Raw genomic sequence first — 14,933 nt, 5'->3', positions numbered from 1 at the left:
CGAGGTCGGTGACTCCTCCTTTGGATCGTATTGCGCATGTGCTTCGGCTCCATCCTCAGATTGTTTTTTTCCGCCATCAGGCTCGGATGTGATCTTCGCGCTCCGGTTCCCAACAGCTTCCAGGTCGACGCGCAATCCTCACCTTAAACCGCAGTATTGTTTTGATCGCGATCTCCCCCACTCGACGCGCCTTCTCATCGGCACGGACCTTCAGTTCCAGTCGTCGACGGCAGCCTTCGGGCCTCTCCAAGCTTCGGTCCTGGCTAATGGAAAGCACTCCATTTAAAAAGTGCCCTAGATGTGGGTCAAAATTCCCCCACACCGATCTCCACGAGGTATGCAATCTCTGCCTCTCCCCTGAACACGAGGCTCGAGACTGTCCGGCGTGTAAGTCCTTCCGGTCCAAAAAGACTATTCGGGACCGAAGAACTATGGCGCACTCCTAGACTACGATTCCGGACGACCTCTTCAGAGAAGGCATCAACGCTCCAGAGCAGTACACCGAAGAGGGCCTCATCAGCGCTTCCGAGGCCGACGACTCAGATGTGGAGGACATCACCCCAGCGCAGAGGGTCGTGAGTACTGATCCCCCCCCCCCCCCCCCCACCCCCCTGCCGGCACCGAAAAAGGCTCCGGTCACGCCTCCGCCTCCGGTCACGCCTCCGCCTCCGGGCCTAGGTAAGACCAAGGACACTGCTTCCAACACCCCACCTTCGGGCCCAGTGAAGAAGCCAAGCAAGCCTTCCGGCGGCTCGGGCTCGAGCCAGCCTACTCCCGGTACCGATAAATACGCTTCGGTGCCGAAAAAGAAGCCGACCCCCATATCGACACCGAGCTCCACACCGAAGCACTCGGGGTCGAAACCCAGCTATTCGGCACAGACACCACCTTTGGTGCCGACCAAAGCACACAAGGCCACCGGCACAGACACTTCGAGGCCGAAATCCATCTCGGTGCGGACCAAGCGTCCGGAGATTCCCAAACCAGGTTCCAAACAACGAACCGGCACGGAAAAGCCTAAAAAGCCAACGGCCCCGAATCGTTCGGCGCCGACGGACAGACCAGCCTCACCGGACTTATTTACACCGGATCCCTTGCAGAAAACACTCACCAAGGATCCAAAAACTGGACATTTTACACTTTCTTCCAAAAAGAGACATTTGGAGAAGCCTGCTCCACCTCCGCCTCCAAAGAGGAAGGACTCGGCTACCTCCCCGTTCAGAATAGCCTTCTCCACCCCAACCTCATCTTTCTCCCACCCCTTCTCCACAAGATGATGATCACGGGGACCCATATGATGACATTGGGAATTTTCCCCAGGACCTACCCACAGGGGACCCCACTCCTACAGGATCCCCAGACCCATGGGACGACTACAATATACCTGATATCCCCAACATCCCACAAGATGACCTTTACCCCTCAAGGCCATCTCCACCAGAAGACTCATTGGGGTTCCACCACCTACTGCAAAGGGCGGCACACTATCACGGGGTAGACTTACATACCGACCCCGTGGAGGAAGATTTCCTCCTCGACACGTTCGACACCACACATAGCTCCATATTACCTATGCTTAAAGGAGTGGTAAAGCATGCGCCAGAGGTTTTTAAGGACCCAGTTAGAGCCAGGGTCATTAACCCGCGCATCGAGAAAAAATACAAAGCTGCCCCCACAGATCCCTCCTACATCAGAGGGCCAGTGCCACTAGACTATCTAGTGGTATCCACCGCACGTAAAAGGGCAAATTCCCAGGCGTCAGGCGAAGCACCACCACCTGACAAAGAGTCAAAGCTACTGGATGCATCAGGGAAACGCACTGCGTCACAAGCAGCCAATATGTGGCGTATTGCCAATACTCAAGCCCTATTGGCCAGATATGACAGGGCACATTATGACGAGTTAGAGAGCATAATGCACCACCTCCCTGAGAAATATAAAGCTAGGGCCAACTAACTAATTCAAGAGGGTAAGACAATCACAAACACCTCTATATGCTGTGCCTTAGATGCAGCAGACCCAGCTTCCAGTGCCATCAATACAAGCGTCCTCCTGCGTCACCATGCTTGGCTGAGAATATCAGGGTTTAAACCGGAGGTACAAGCCTCCATCCTTAACCATCACTTTGACCAGGAACATCTATTTGGCCCATGGGTAGATGAGGCCCTAGAAAAAATGAAGAAGGATACGGCGAAGTCCATGGGAGTCTTACAGTCACACCCTCCTAGACGCTCTTTTCGCCGCTCTTCCTTTCGCAGTACATCTAGAGACTACTCCTCAGATACCGCGTCCACTTCGTACAAATCCCCCACTCAGTCCACCTTCACGAGGGGTTATCTAAGAGGCGGCTATAAGGGTAACACTAATAAAGGCAGAGGCAATACAAAACGCCCGCTCTGCCACAACGCCTACCCAATGACTCCCCCCCCCCCCCTCCCCCAGACCATTCCAATCCGGTCGGGGGCAGACTCCAACATTTCCTTCCCGTCTGGGCTACCATCACCTCAGACAAATGGGTGACACAAATAATTCAATCAGGCTACTGCCTAGAACTAATATCTACCCCCCCCCCCCAAACATTCCACCCAGGCAGCGCCCATGTCACAAGAACATTTAATACTCCTAAAGCAGGAGGTAGTCTCCCTCCTACAAAAACAGGCAATAGATCCCGTTCCTACCAACCAACAAAACATGGGAGTCTACTCCCTATATTTTCTCATACCAAAAAGGGACGAGACTCTGTGGCCCATCCTAGATCTCCGGCCCCTAAACACGTACATACACTCCGACCATTTTCATATGCTAACGCTTCAGCAGGTACTTCCGCTCCTCTCCCAAAACGACTTTTTGACCACCCTAGATCTAAAAGACGCATATTTTCACATTCCGGTGCACAAAGCTCACCGCAAGTACCTCAGATTTGTAGTGGACGGACAGCACTTCCAATTCAAGGTGCTCCCGTTCAGAGTCACAACAGCGCCAAGGGTATTCACCAAGTGCCTAGCAGTGGTAGCAGCACATTTATGAAGACAACACATCCACATCTTCCCATACTTAGACGACTGGCTAATAAAAGCCGGGTCATACAATCAGTGTGTTCAACACACATCTACCACCCTTCAATTACTCCACCAGCTGGGTTTCACAGTAAACCACCAGAAGTCCCATCTCCAACCATCCCACACAAAACAATACCTCGGTGCCACCACAGACACCTCAAGAGCACTAGCCTACCCCAATCCGGCCAGAATTGCAAGCATTCAAGCTCTACGCACAAAATTCGCACTACAACACTCCCTTACAGCTCGAGTGTTTATTCAACTATGGCCTCTTGCATTTTCATAGTGCCTCACGCAAGACTCCAGATGCGTCCTCTCCAAGAGTGCTTAGCGTGCCAATGGAACCAGGCCCAGGGTCAATTAACAGATCTGGTGTTGGTAGACGGTCGCACCCATCACTCTCTGCAGTGGTGGAACACCACAAACCTTTCCAAAGGTCGACCGTTCCTGGACCCGGTTCCACAAATAGCACTGACAAAGGACGCATCACTCTCCGGCTGGGGAGCTCATCTACTACATCTCACCACACAGGGCAGGTGGACACCTCAACAAAAGTTACTCCATATCAACCATCTGGAGTTACTAGCAATCTTCTAACCCTAAAATCTTTTCAAAATCAAATTTCAGGCAAGGCAGTCCTGATCCGGACAGACAACATGACAGCCATGTATTATATCCCAAAACAAGGCGTCACACACTCTCCACAGCTCTCTCACCTAGCACAGAGCATATGGAGATGGGCGACACCCCAAAAAATCTTTCTCCTAGCTCAGCATGTCCCAGGACTCCAAAACACAGTGGCAGATCTGCTCAGCAGACAGACAACAGATCCACGAGTGGGAGCTTCACCCGCAAGTTGTTCACCCGTACTTTCAAATGTGGGGGCATCCACAGATAGACCTCTTCGCCACCCAAGAAAACGCCAAATGCCCAACCTTCGCCGCCAGATACCCACACCCATTGTCCAAAGGAAATGCGATATGGATGAACTGGTCAGGCATATTTGCGTACACTTTTCCGCCTCTCCCACTCATTCCACTAGTGATGCGCAAACTACAACAACACTCCCTCACACTAATCCTAGTAGCTCCAACGTGGGCCAGACAACCGTGGTATACCACACTGATGGAACTATCTGTAGTGCTGCACCAAAAACTAAACCTCTCTCCACACCTCTTAACCCAGAACCATGAAGAGATCAAACACCCGGACCCAGCGCAGCTCAACCTTGCGATCTGGCTCCTGAAATCTTAGAATTCGGGTACCTAAATCTTCCCCCTGACTGTATGAACGTCATCAGAGAAGCTAGAAGACCTACCACTAGAGCGTGCTACGCCGCCAAGTGGAAACGTTTTGTTGTTTATTGCCATAAAAACACCATCAATCCACTGGACGTGTCCATTCAACACATAATAGGCTACTTACTCCACCTACAACGGTGCAATCTAGCCTATACGTCCATTCGGCTACAACTCACAGCTATTGCAGCTTACTTACAAAACAGGCAACATCTTTCACTCTTCAGAGTACCTGCCATTAAAGCCTTCATGGAAGGCCTTAAAAGAATAATTCCCCCCAGAGTGCCACCCTCACCTGTGTGGAACTTAAATATCGTCCTCACAAGGCTAATGGGGCCTTCCTTCGAACCTCTCCATAAATGCGAATTACAGTTCCTAACATGGAAAACCGCCTTTCTTGTAGCCATCACTTCCCTTAGACGGGTCAGTGAGATACAAGCACTTACCATTCAAGAACCTTTTCTCCAAATGCACCATAACAAAGTTGTTCTCCGTACCAACCCGAAATTCCTCCCTAAAGTCATTTCTCCCTTTCACCTAAACCAAACAGTAGAACTACCAGTATTTTTCTCGCAACCACAGACCGTTGCAGAAAGGGCTCTTCACACACTGGATGTGAAACGAGCCTTACTCTACTACATTCAGAGAACACAACCTTTCCGTAAGACCAAACGACTGTTTGTTTCTTTCTCTCCACCACACAAAGGTAACCCCATCTCAAAATCGGGGACAGCTAGGTGGATTGTAAAATGCATTCAAATCTGCTACCATAAAGCAAAGCGAACGCTATCCATTCCCCCGAAAGCTCATTCTACACGAAAAATAGGGGCTTCCATGGCATTCTTAGGGAACATCCCATTAGATGATATCTGCAAAGCAGCTACATGGTCAACACCGCACACTTTGCACATCTACACAATAGTGTTTGGTGAAACTAAGCAACAAGCTAGTGTGATTCAGGCTGTACTCAAAACATTATTTCAAACCACTGCAACAGATACGGGTGGTCGCCGCTAACGGTGGGTACTGCTATATAATCTATGCACAAGTGTGTAATCTGCAGCTCATATGCCTCGAACGGAATATGCTACTTACCAGTATGCATCTGTTCTTGGCATGTAGAGCTGCAGATCTACACACGCCCACCCGCCTCCCCGGCTACCTTTATCTGTTCCAGCTTATCTTATTTAGATAGCACAGACATGGGCATCTTCACTGTTACTACTACGCTCCATCTTTCCCTGCTGGCGAAAAACAATCTGGAGCCGAAGCCCATGTGCAATACGATCCAAAGGAGGAGTCACCGACCTCGTGACTTCCAAAGACTTTCCAAGAGGAAAAACAAACTGCAAACATCCGGGCCCAACACCAGATGGCGATCTATGCAAAAGTGTGTAGATCTGCAGCTCTACATGCCTAGAACAGATGCATACTGGTAAGTAGCATATTCCTTATATAATATGTGCTCTGGGGTCCTCTGACTCTTGATGAGGATCCCCTGGATGAGAAACCTTGCTTTTACACTGACCGCATGGGTAAGCCAACCATTTTGGCTGGCCTTCCCAGTAAAATACTTCCGACACTTGAATTGGAGTACATATCGTTCTTTAGAATGCTTCATGAAATTCAACAAGCAAATTAATTTCCACCAAATGTGTTATATTTTAGTAAAGAGAGAAGGCAGCACTTCAAAGACGTTTATCATTTTGTATTCAGACACAGGTTTTGTATGTGGTACACTGATAAAGGAAGTTAATGTTAGGTGAACAGAGCAATACACAGGGAAAGGTTTGCAAGAACATACATTGTGCAAACAATCTTCGGCAAATATGTGCTTCCCCCTAAACCAAGTGGATAAGTGAATAATCACACTTAGTGGGTAAGAGAAGGTCCAAAGATGCATGGATTTTAGTCCATAAAAATTCCCTTAAACCCCTTAAACATAGTTAATGTTTTAGCCAGCAAGAGATAAACAATGGGCCATTAACAGGACCAGTATATTTGGAGCATCAAAATAGCAACTGAATGAAAATGGATCTGAAAATCCTCTCCATCTATTCATGTGAGTAACCCTATTACAACTGCTGTTCAGATGTACACACCTACAAAATTAAACTACTTAATACAGACTGAAATATAATGTTTTGCTTTTATACGTTTTCTAGCCTTCGTATGAAAGCATTGTGCACTTAACTCTGAAATTTCAAATGAAATGTTTATTTTTCGATTGAAACCACAGCTTGCTTTGCAACTTATATATTTTTTTCTTAGCTAAATAAGGATGACCTACAATAAAAAGTATACCGCCTGAAGGCCTGTGGTATCTCCCATCTGTCCTGGTTGATATTGTTCCTGACAAACCATAGACAAGTAGTCACTCATGGACACTATCAGTCAGCTGAGAAACCCTTGAGCACATGTGTTCCGCAGGGTTCTGCACTAAGCCCATTGCCGGTCCATGTATATATGGCCACCCTCATAGAATTGATATCATCACTTAATATTGAAACCACCTCTTGTGCTGATGACCCTCAGTTAATCCTAGCGTTAGACAAACATTCTACCAGCGCAGAAGAGAACTTCCAACTATGTCTCACAGAGGTCATTCACTTGAGGAAATGTAACCACTTGAATTGTAATACTCAAAAAATAGAGATCATGCTACAAGGCAAATACAACACTTTCACTCCTAGTTGCAGGTGGCCAAAAGACACTCCCCTCCTCCTAACATGCTAGAGGTAGTTAAACATTTTGGGGTGAAATTTGATATGACTATTCTTTTGTCCACAAGCGCTAGCAGTGGCTGGAAAGTGTTTCCAGCTGATAAAATCCCTAAAAAGGTTCTTTGACTTACTCCAAAGTATGGCAAGAAAAACTGTGACAGCAGCCCTAATTACCTCCAGACTAGATTACTGTAACAGCCTTTATGCAGGTGCCAACAAGTCTATTTTGAAAAAGCTTCAGACTGTTCAACATGCGGCAGCCAGTCTGGTCATGAAACATGTCCGCCGTTCCTCAGCCTCAGTAGCTCTTAAGTCACTGCACTGGTTACCTGTCCACAAAAGAATGCTATTCAAGATACTCGTAATAACCTTCAGAGCCTTTAGAGCATCAGGACCTAAATACTTAACAGCTAGATTCACACCCTAGGTTACCACATGCCTCCTTAGGTTCTCATCAGCAAACCTATTAAAAACCCCTTCCTTTTAGATGTAAAACAAAGAGGGGGGAAATCAGTAGCCGTTCTCGGGGCGAAAGCATGGCATACACTCCCCTGTCATCGCCCTCTTATCCACTCAGAACTCTGATCTAGGAAATCCTTAAAAACCTGTGCCTTTCACTTAGCCAACCCTTCCTCACTAGGTGGCAGCCTCCGTTGGAGCAATATGTACAATTCTGCATAGCGCCAGGATACACCTGTGGAGTGATAGCTGCACTTTACAAATAATATATATACATACATAACCAACGTTTGTTTTAAAATGCAGGAATTACCATGACCCTGGAAACTGGATCCATGAGGTCCTTTTGCCTACGTGCTTTTGTTTCACTTCACAGTCCCAACTCTTTAATATCCTAAATGCAATATATTCACTAAAAAGTCTAAAGATAGGAGGCATGTTGGTCTTGGTCAATGTAGTGGTTACAGCGGACCCATTCAGAACTCATTACCTCACTGAAACAAAAACACTAATATATACTTAGGACAAGTTCTAGATTAAAGCAGTTGTTGCTAAGGTTTCTGATATCTGCAAATTTTTCGTTTTAAAATGTGCATTCTAGCCTAATTTCAGGTTGGGGAGAGGTCAGAATTCTTGAGACAGGAGGTCTGGAGTTTTACTGGTAGCAAGAGAAAATGTGATCCCGTTTCCTTGTTCTTCGGAGTGAATGCCTCCTTACCTTTTCAAGGGCATGTCAGACAGCTTCGACTGGCAGTTCATGAACACTCGGAGATTCATATTTATAACTTGGCTCAAAACCTGAAGGAACAAACAAAATATCTATGTGGAATTCAGCGTTCTATAATGCGGTCAGTGAGCACTACCTCTAAACATAGAACCAGACAGCTGAACTCTATTGACTTCTAATGGACTGGATAATATCAAACAAAATGACATTACGTGAACAAAGGAGGAAGCTATAAACCACTAACCCAGACTGACCCGAGATTAAAGTTAATGTCCAACTTCTTTTGTATAGCCAGGTTATGTTCCACATACGGCTGGCAATGTAAAGTGAAGCTACTCACACAGTCATTACTTAATTATTAAATTTCTCTCTGCAGTAAGTCAATTCCTAGATCTGGTAATGACGCCAGTTTAACAACTTTCTAGAGTGAGGAAGCAAGGAGAATCTAAAAGTATACCTTAGAGCACAAGTGACTTCCTACCCTAACCGAAGTGTCCTTTAACTTTTAAATCAATCATATTTACTGATTTTACTGAAATATTACAAACGTAGAATCACTAAATCATTGGCAGATTTAAAGGTACTCACAAGCACAGTTTCATACAACCACTGAAATATGTCCACATGTCCAAGATCTTCTCAGTTAATGCTTACCATAAGCAATGGAGCTATTCTTTGAGCTTCTCTGGTCACTGGGTCTACGATGGCCACAACATCAAAGTATGTCAGCCCCTCCTTTGGCCGAAGCTTTAAAACACTACGTAAAAAACACCAAATTGCAGTATGTTAATCATACAAAACCAATTACAGGAAAATAAACAATTCAAGGCGGCATTAGGGCAGTAGACCGGTGGGTGCACAGACAGAACAAACGTGTATACGGTTCACTCTTAACCACAGGGAGAAAAACGTTACTTTCCTCCAAGACCAATATTTTTGATGGATACTATATCTTCCCACAAATTCCCAAACGTATGAATACTCCTGAAAGGATCAGAAGGAAAATGTTACTTACCCTGTAAGCATATGTTCACGGCATATAGTTCTGTAGATTCACATGCTGCGCACACTCCTGTGTTGGGCTGAGACTGGTGCAAGTTGTTTTTCTACGAAGAAGTCTTTTGAAACACAAGGTATAGTGAGTGACTCCACCTATTACTGGTAATGCTCATGGGCATCATCTCCATCGTTAGACTGTTTTCCTTTCCGCCAAAAGGGTGATAATGTTAATGAAGCATAGGGATTCAGAAAAGATGACCATAAAAAAGGATAGTAAATGCAAGAGATAAAGTTCCCTGTAACATCTAAGGGCTTCCAGGGAGGATGGTGGACGCATGTGAATATATAGCACTACATGCCACAAACAGATGCTTACAGGGCAAGCAAAATACACATGCTGTGCACACACTGTAAAGCAGTCCTCCCTTAAAGCAGTGGTTAGCCAGAGGATGTTGCAGAAGACTATCACAGTGTACATAAGACAGCCTGGCCAACTCTAGCTTGTTGGCGGGATAAAGCATCCACACAGTAACGTTTAGTAAAAGTGTGGAGAGTAGACCAAGTAGCTGAATTACAGATGTCAGCTAATGGAAAATTACTTATTACAGGTATAGGCAAAGGTATTTTTGCATTGGCATAGCAGATGTGTACACATTTACCCAACCAGAGGGCTATTCCTTCTTTGGCTAAAGCACAGCCTTTGTGTGATTTGGAGAAGGCAACAAAGAGCCCGACATGTCAGGGTGGATGGGGATGTAAATTAGGCATCCTTCAGGGGGACTGAGCCTGGCCAAGAAGCAAGATGGCAGCTCACTAGACAGGCTTTGCCAGCTGTACTTAATAATCCGACATTTATCCTTACTTCATGGGCACATCTATCCTACCTAAGCCAGCTCCTGTCATCTCTGCACCGCCCAGAGAGTTTTGCCTCGACGGGGGTTCTGTGGTTGGCGTGTGAGGGTCACACTAGAGCTAGACTTGTGCGAGGACTTGAGATGACCGCACTGAGTGGACAGAGAGTGCTTGCCACGAGGCGTGGCGTAACATCGACATCACCTGATCGTCCTCTGCAGCCGCCTTGGTTGAATGCATGTGGCTGGCTGGCCCTGGTCCATCTGCTAGGGAGAGAAGTGGCGGCGGACGTTGGTCCAACATACTGTGGGCTGCAGTGACTTCGTCTCAGAGCTCAAGGTGAGGGTGGCCCGAACTGATCTACAGGGTCCGTGGTGGAACTTCGATTGGGCTGACTGACCAGTGGTGGTGAGTCTGGGGCTCTGGGTCCAGCCTCAGGAGGAGGAGTGTGCTTGAGTCCTGCCTGGGAATTGCTGGGTCAGGGCCCTGACACCCGCAGTTTTCACTGCATCCTCTTGTGCCAGGCCGTTGCCTGAGCGTGCCGGGTGCCGCCCTGCTTCACCCACACACCCTGATTGGGGCACGGCTGTGTGACACCCCTGAGCAGCACTGGACCTGTTGCTTCCCCCGGCCCGCCTGTGTGACTCACCTGCTTTTTTTCAGCCTCCCTCTCTGCAGCGCTGGATCCTAGGGCTCTCCTTTGGATCCCTAAGCGGCCTCGATGATCTCCGTGAAGTTGTGCAGCTGACATTGCTCCCAAAGTGAGGAACTTGAAATCCTAAGGGCTTCATGTCTCTTCCGGGCCACCGGCCAACAATGGCCTGCCAATACGACCCCCTGGAGTTGTGTTCTTTAATTGAGGTGCTTTCTCTCCTGGCTCATCTCACTATCTGATTGCACTGCTGGATACTGCCACTTAAGGGCTCCTTTCCATACTTCTCCGTCTGTGTGCTGCCTGCCCTGCTCATGCTCCTCGGCCCTGACCATCTCCCCAGGGGGTGGCGGGGTCAAAACACAGCCAGCGATCAGCCAATGCTTTTGGGATTACCTCCTGAGGTCACTTGCCACTGTAGAGATCTATTTACAGACACCGCACTGACCAAGAAAATCCTACCCGCCCTTTCCGGTGCGAAGTCTAGGATCCCGGGAATACTCTACCCACAGGGGCCAGTGGCACTGCTTATTGAGGGCTTCTGTGCCCAGTCCCCTCTCTACCTCTGGACGCTACTGCCTAGGTATTCTCATCTCTCCTAGATACATCAATCAACTATTTGGTGCTGCCGGCTCCAAAACACAACTCACGACTACGGGAAAGCAGGACACATGCCAATCAAAGCTCTCCTTTGAGGGCAAGCGACAAGTTGGGCTCTCCAGCCGAGACCCAGCTCAGGACGTCCTGCCTGACCACACGTGGGGTCTAAGGGGGGGGGATGCGGCAGGACGGGACGACGATGTAAAAGAAATCCTAGTTGACGCGTAGTTTCTGTGCCACCGATGCCATGCTGAATCTTATGGCATATCGCCTCAATCGAATGAAAGAGAAGGCGAACAAACATGAACACAGAATAGATAACATAGAAACAAGGGTCTCGGTGGCAGAGGACAGTCACGCCACATCCATTGAACACCTCTTGCGCATGGATAAGATCCTGGAACTCATAAAAGACAAAGACCTGGAGGTGAAATCGAGGCACAATAATATCGGAATTATTGGACTTCTAGAGTCCACGAACATTGAGAGAAAGGAGGACTATGTGGAAACCATGCTTTGCAAACTCTTTTGCAAGTATCTTACTTCTGTATTTGTGGAAAGAGCTCATCGTACACTGGCATCCATGCCACCTCCTGGGACCAACCCTAGACCCATTGTCGCCTGTCAGCTCCATTACAAGGACCAGGATGCAAAGATAAGCCAGGCCCGAGAACAAAGGGACATACTGTTCAAGGAAAATACGCTATCATTCTACCCAGACTTTATGCCCTCTGTGTAGGTGGCACGTAGAGACTTCCTCCCCGCCAAACGACCACTGCAAAAGGTTGATATTACCTACGCCCTTTTATACCATGTCAAATTACGCGTTATACACAGTGGCAAAATACATCACTTCACAGACCCGAAGGTTGCTCTTACATTTGAAAACTCTTAAAAAAAGGAGTCTGGATGGACGCACACATCGCTGCAAACCAGGGAGGAGGAAAATATGGAACACATCGAAAAGATTAGCCCCTTTCGATCACATTGACTCCAACTGCAGACCCCATCACAGCACCAGAGATGTGCCCAATGGCTCCCCTTTCCTAGGGCCCCTGCCCGCACTGGCCTTTTTGACACTGGGCGCTTCTACTTAATCATTTACTTGCCCACAGGACTGCCTACTGGGAGCACCTGCCCCTCCGGCCACCCAGTCTAGCCTGGATTGGGAAGTTTGCTCGGCTGGACACCGCCTGGAGGGATGATTCCTCTACAAGATGTTTACTTAGGATTCGGGCCAGAGAGGGGGGGTGGGATTAAGAATCACACTGTTCATGAGCGGAAGGCTGTGGGTCAACTTGTTAATGTTTGAATTCATCCCTTACTGCTTTTCCTTCCCGCAGATCTTTTATATCTCTTCTAATGCAACAGATTCACTTGGGCCAGATATCCCGTAAGTATCTGCTAAATCACCAAGCTGTTCAGCCGGACTTGTCCCTACCTAGTCCTCACATCGCAATACACAAGAGATCCCATACACACATCTGCTATTAATGTTCCTATATCAATATGACCGCTACAATTCTGTGTCTCTCCTGGAACGTGAGGGGACTTCATAATAAGCGCAAAGCAAGGCTAGTCCATGCCTATAACACGACACCAGGTGGACATATGTTTCCTTCAAGAAATATACCTCACATCCTCAACCGCCTCTCGCCCAATGGCGAGCTGGTGCTCAGACATGCATACCGCACTCTACTCCAATTATGCACACGGGACTGCCATCCTATTAAGCAAGGGCAAACTTACCGTTCTATATGCCCCATCCGTCCCGCTAGCACGGAACTCATTACTCCCTGCACTACAAGCCACTCGCACCACATCACATGCACATCAAAGGCACTTGCTCACTTTTGCAGATTTATACCTAGATGGCCGTTTTATCCCTCCTTTCATCTCCACCGACAACTCCAACATTACTGCGCTGGACAATTTGCTATATCAACAACTGCAAGTTGCATGCCAAACACTCCATGCCACTTTCCCTGAACCACTGCCACAGTTACATGCTCTTGAGCATATGCTTACCATACCCTCCCTCCGCAAAATAATCACCAGACTGTACAATATCATGCACTACTGTGCCCTTATCCACACCTCTTACGCCCACACAATCTGGGACGATGATCTGAGCGTCCCAATAACTGAGGAACAATGAAAATACTGCTGCACACAAATGAATGCCCTCTTCCCCAACTACAGACTGTGGATAATCCTTTTTAAATTCCTACATCAGGTATGCCACACTCCAGCTCCACTACAACGATTGGGGCCAACACCAGATGCACACTGTAAGAGATGCACCTTCCTACACCTGGTTTGGACCGGTCCTCTGATTGGAATATACTGTCAGGCCATAATTCATGCTCTTACAGAAAATCGGACACACCCAGTACCTCACACATCATTGGTTTGCCTGTTGGGTTACATGCTAGACATCCCGTCGAATGGCAGCTATGTTATTTCTGCTGGCGAATCGCTGAGTCTCTGTGCACTGGAGGTGAAAGCTAGCACCCAAGATTGAGTCCTGGTTACATGACACGAGCTACTGTCAGAAATAGCTAGCTTCTTACTGGGAGCAAATGCCCCCACCATCCAGGTCAATTGACATTTGGGAACCTTTCTTAACATATCTGCACACATGACCTCGCATCTGGATAAAACAGCACCCTCCCATGCGGGAAGTCAAATCCCTAATTCTTATTAATATAATCTACATGTATGTGCCTATAATCGCACTAGATATTTCACTGTGTTCCATCCACGGCTACGCCATTGGCTCTCACCATGTCTTCTGTTAATGCAACTCGCCCTGTCTAAGGGCAATGACCACCCATATTTTCAGATTTTGTACTAGCTATTCAGATTAATTTCCTTCTTTACAAGAAGTGTAATAGGGGATGCCTAAAAGTAATATATTCCTTAGATCTGCTTTCTCCTCTTCATCTTTATTTTCCCCTTTTTTTCTTCTCCCATCTTCTATCCCATTCCTTCTAAGCTATGTTGCCTTCTCTCCTCTATTCTCCCCTTTTTCAATGGGAAGATGTACAAGCATACATGATGTTACAGTTTACAGTATCTTTATACCTCAGTTACTGCTTGTACTCCTGCTTTAAATGCTAATTAAATTAATAATAATTTTAAAAAAGTATCATCCTTCATGTCTAAGGATGTCATGAAGTCACCTTGCTGTAGTAGATGAATGACATCCTGGAGTGTCACCATGTGAAGTGTTCTGACTGTATGTAATTGAGGGGCCTGAGTTCAAGAATTGCCCTTAGTAACAGGTCCTTCTTAGGAACGCCGCAGTGTTTTGGCGGCATGGGCTCTATGGCCACTTTGCTGAGCAGTGCATGCATCTCCTCTTGGAGCACGTGAGATTGTGCCTGTGGGGAAGGGGGGGGGGATGTTGGTTTGTGTGAGTTCTAGACAAAACCCCTCTGCTACGTATCTTCCCCTAATAGGTGTTAATTGATTGGGGGGGGGGGGGGGGGGGAGGGTAAGGGAGTCACTGCTTGGTCTGCTACGTATCTTCCCCTAATAGGTGTTAATTGATTTGGGGGG

The 14,933-nt window shown here is 47.4% G+C and overlaps 1 protein-coding gene across 5 annotated transcripts in view; it reads right to left on the bottom strand.

The window, feature by feature from the left end:
* UGGT1 (UDP-glucose glycoprotein glucosyltransferase 1) overlaps positions 1 to 14,933 on the bottom strand; it is an 827,334-nt gene that overhangs the window by 329,549 nt on the left and 482,852 nt on the right. For all 5 annotated transcript variants that reach the window (XM_085634645.1, XM_085634646.1, XM_085634643.1 and 2 more), the window contains 2 exons: positions 8,921 to 9,023; positions 8,258 to 8,337 (listed from right to left, as the gene is read on the bottom strand). In XM_085634645.1, coding sequence (XP_085490771.1) covers positions 8,258 to 8,337; positions 8,921 to 9,023 — 183 coding nt within the window. The remainder of the gene's footprint in view (positions 1 to 8,257; positions 8,338 to 8,920; positions 9,024 to 14,933) is intronic.

Source organism: Triturus cristatus, chromosome 11, assembly GCF_964204655.1.
Source record: "Triturus cristatus chromosome 11, aTriCri1.1, whole genome shotgun sequence".
Classification (NCBI taxonomy): domain Eukaryota; kingdom Metazoa; phylum Chordata; class Amphibia; order Caudata; family Salamandridae; genus Triturus; species Triturus cristatus.
Note: the sequence above shows the minus strand (reverse complement) of the source record. Positions and strands in the feature narration are given on the sequence as shown.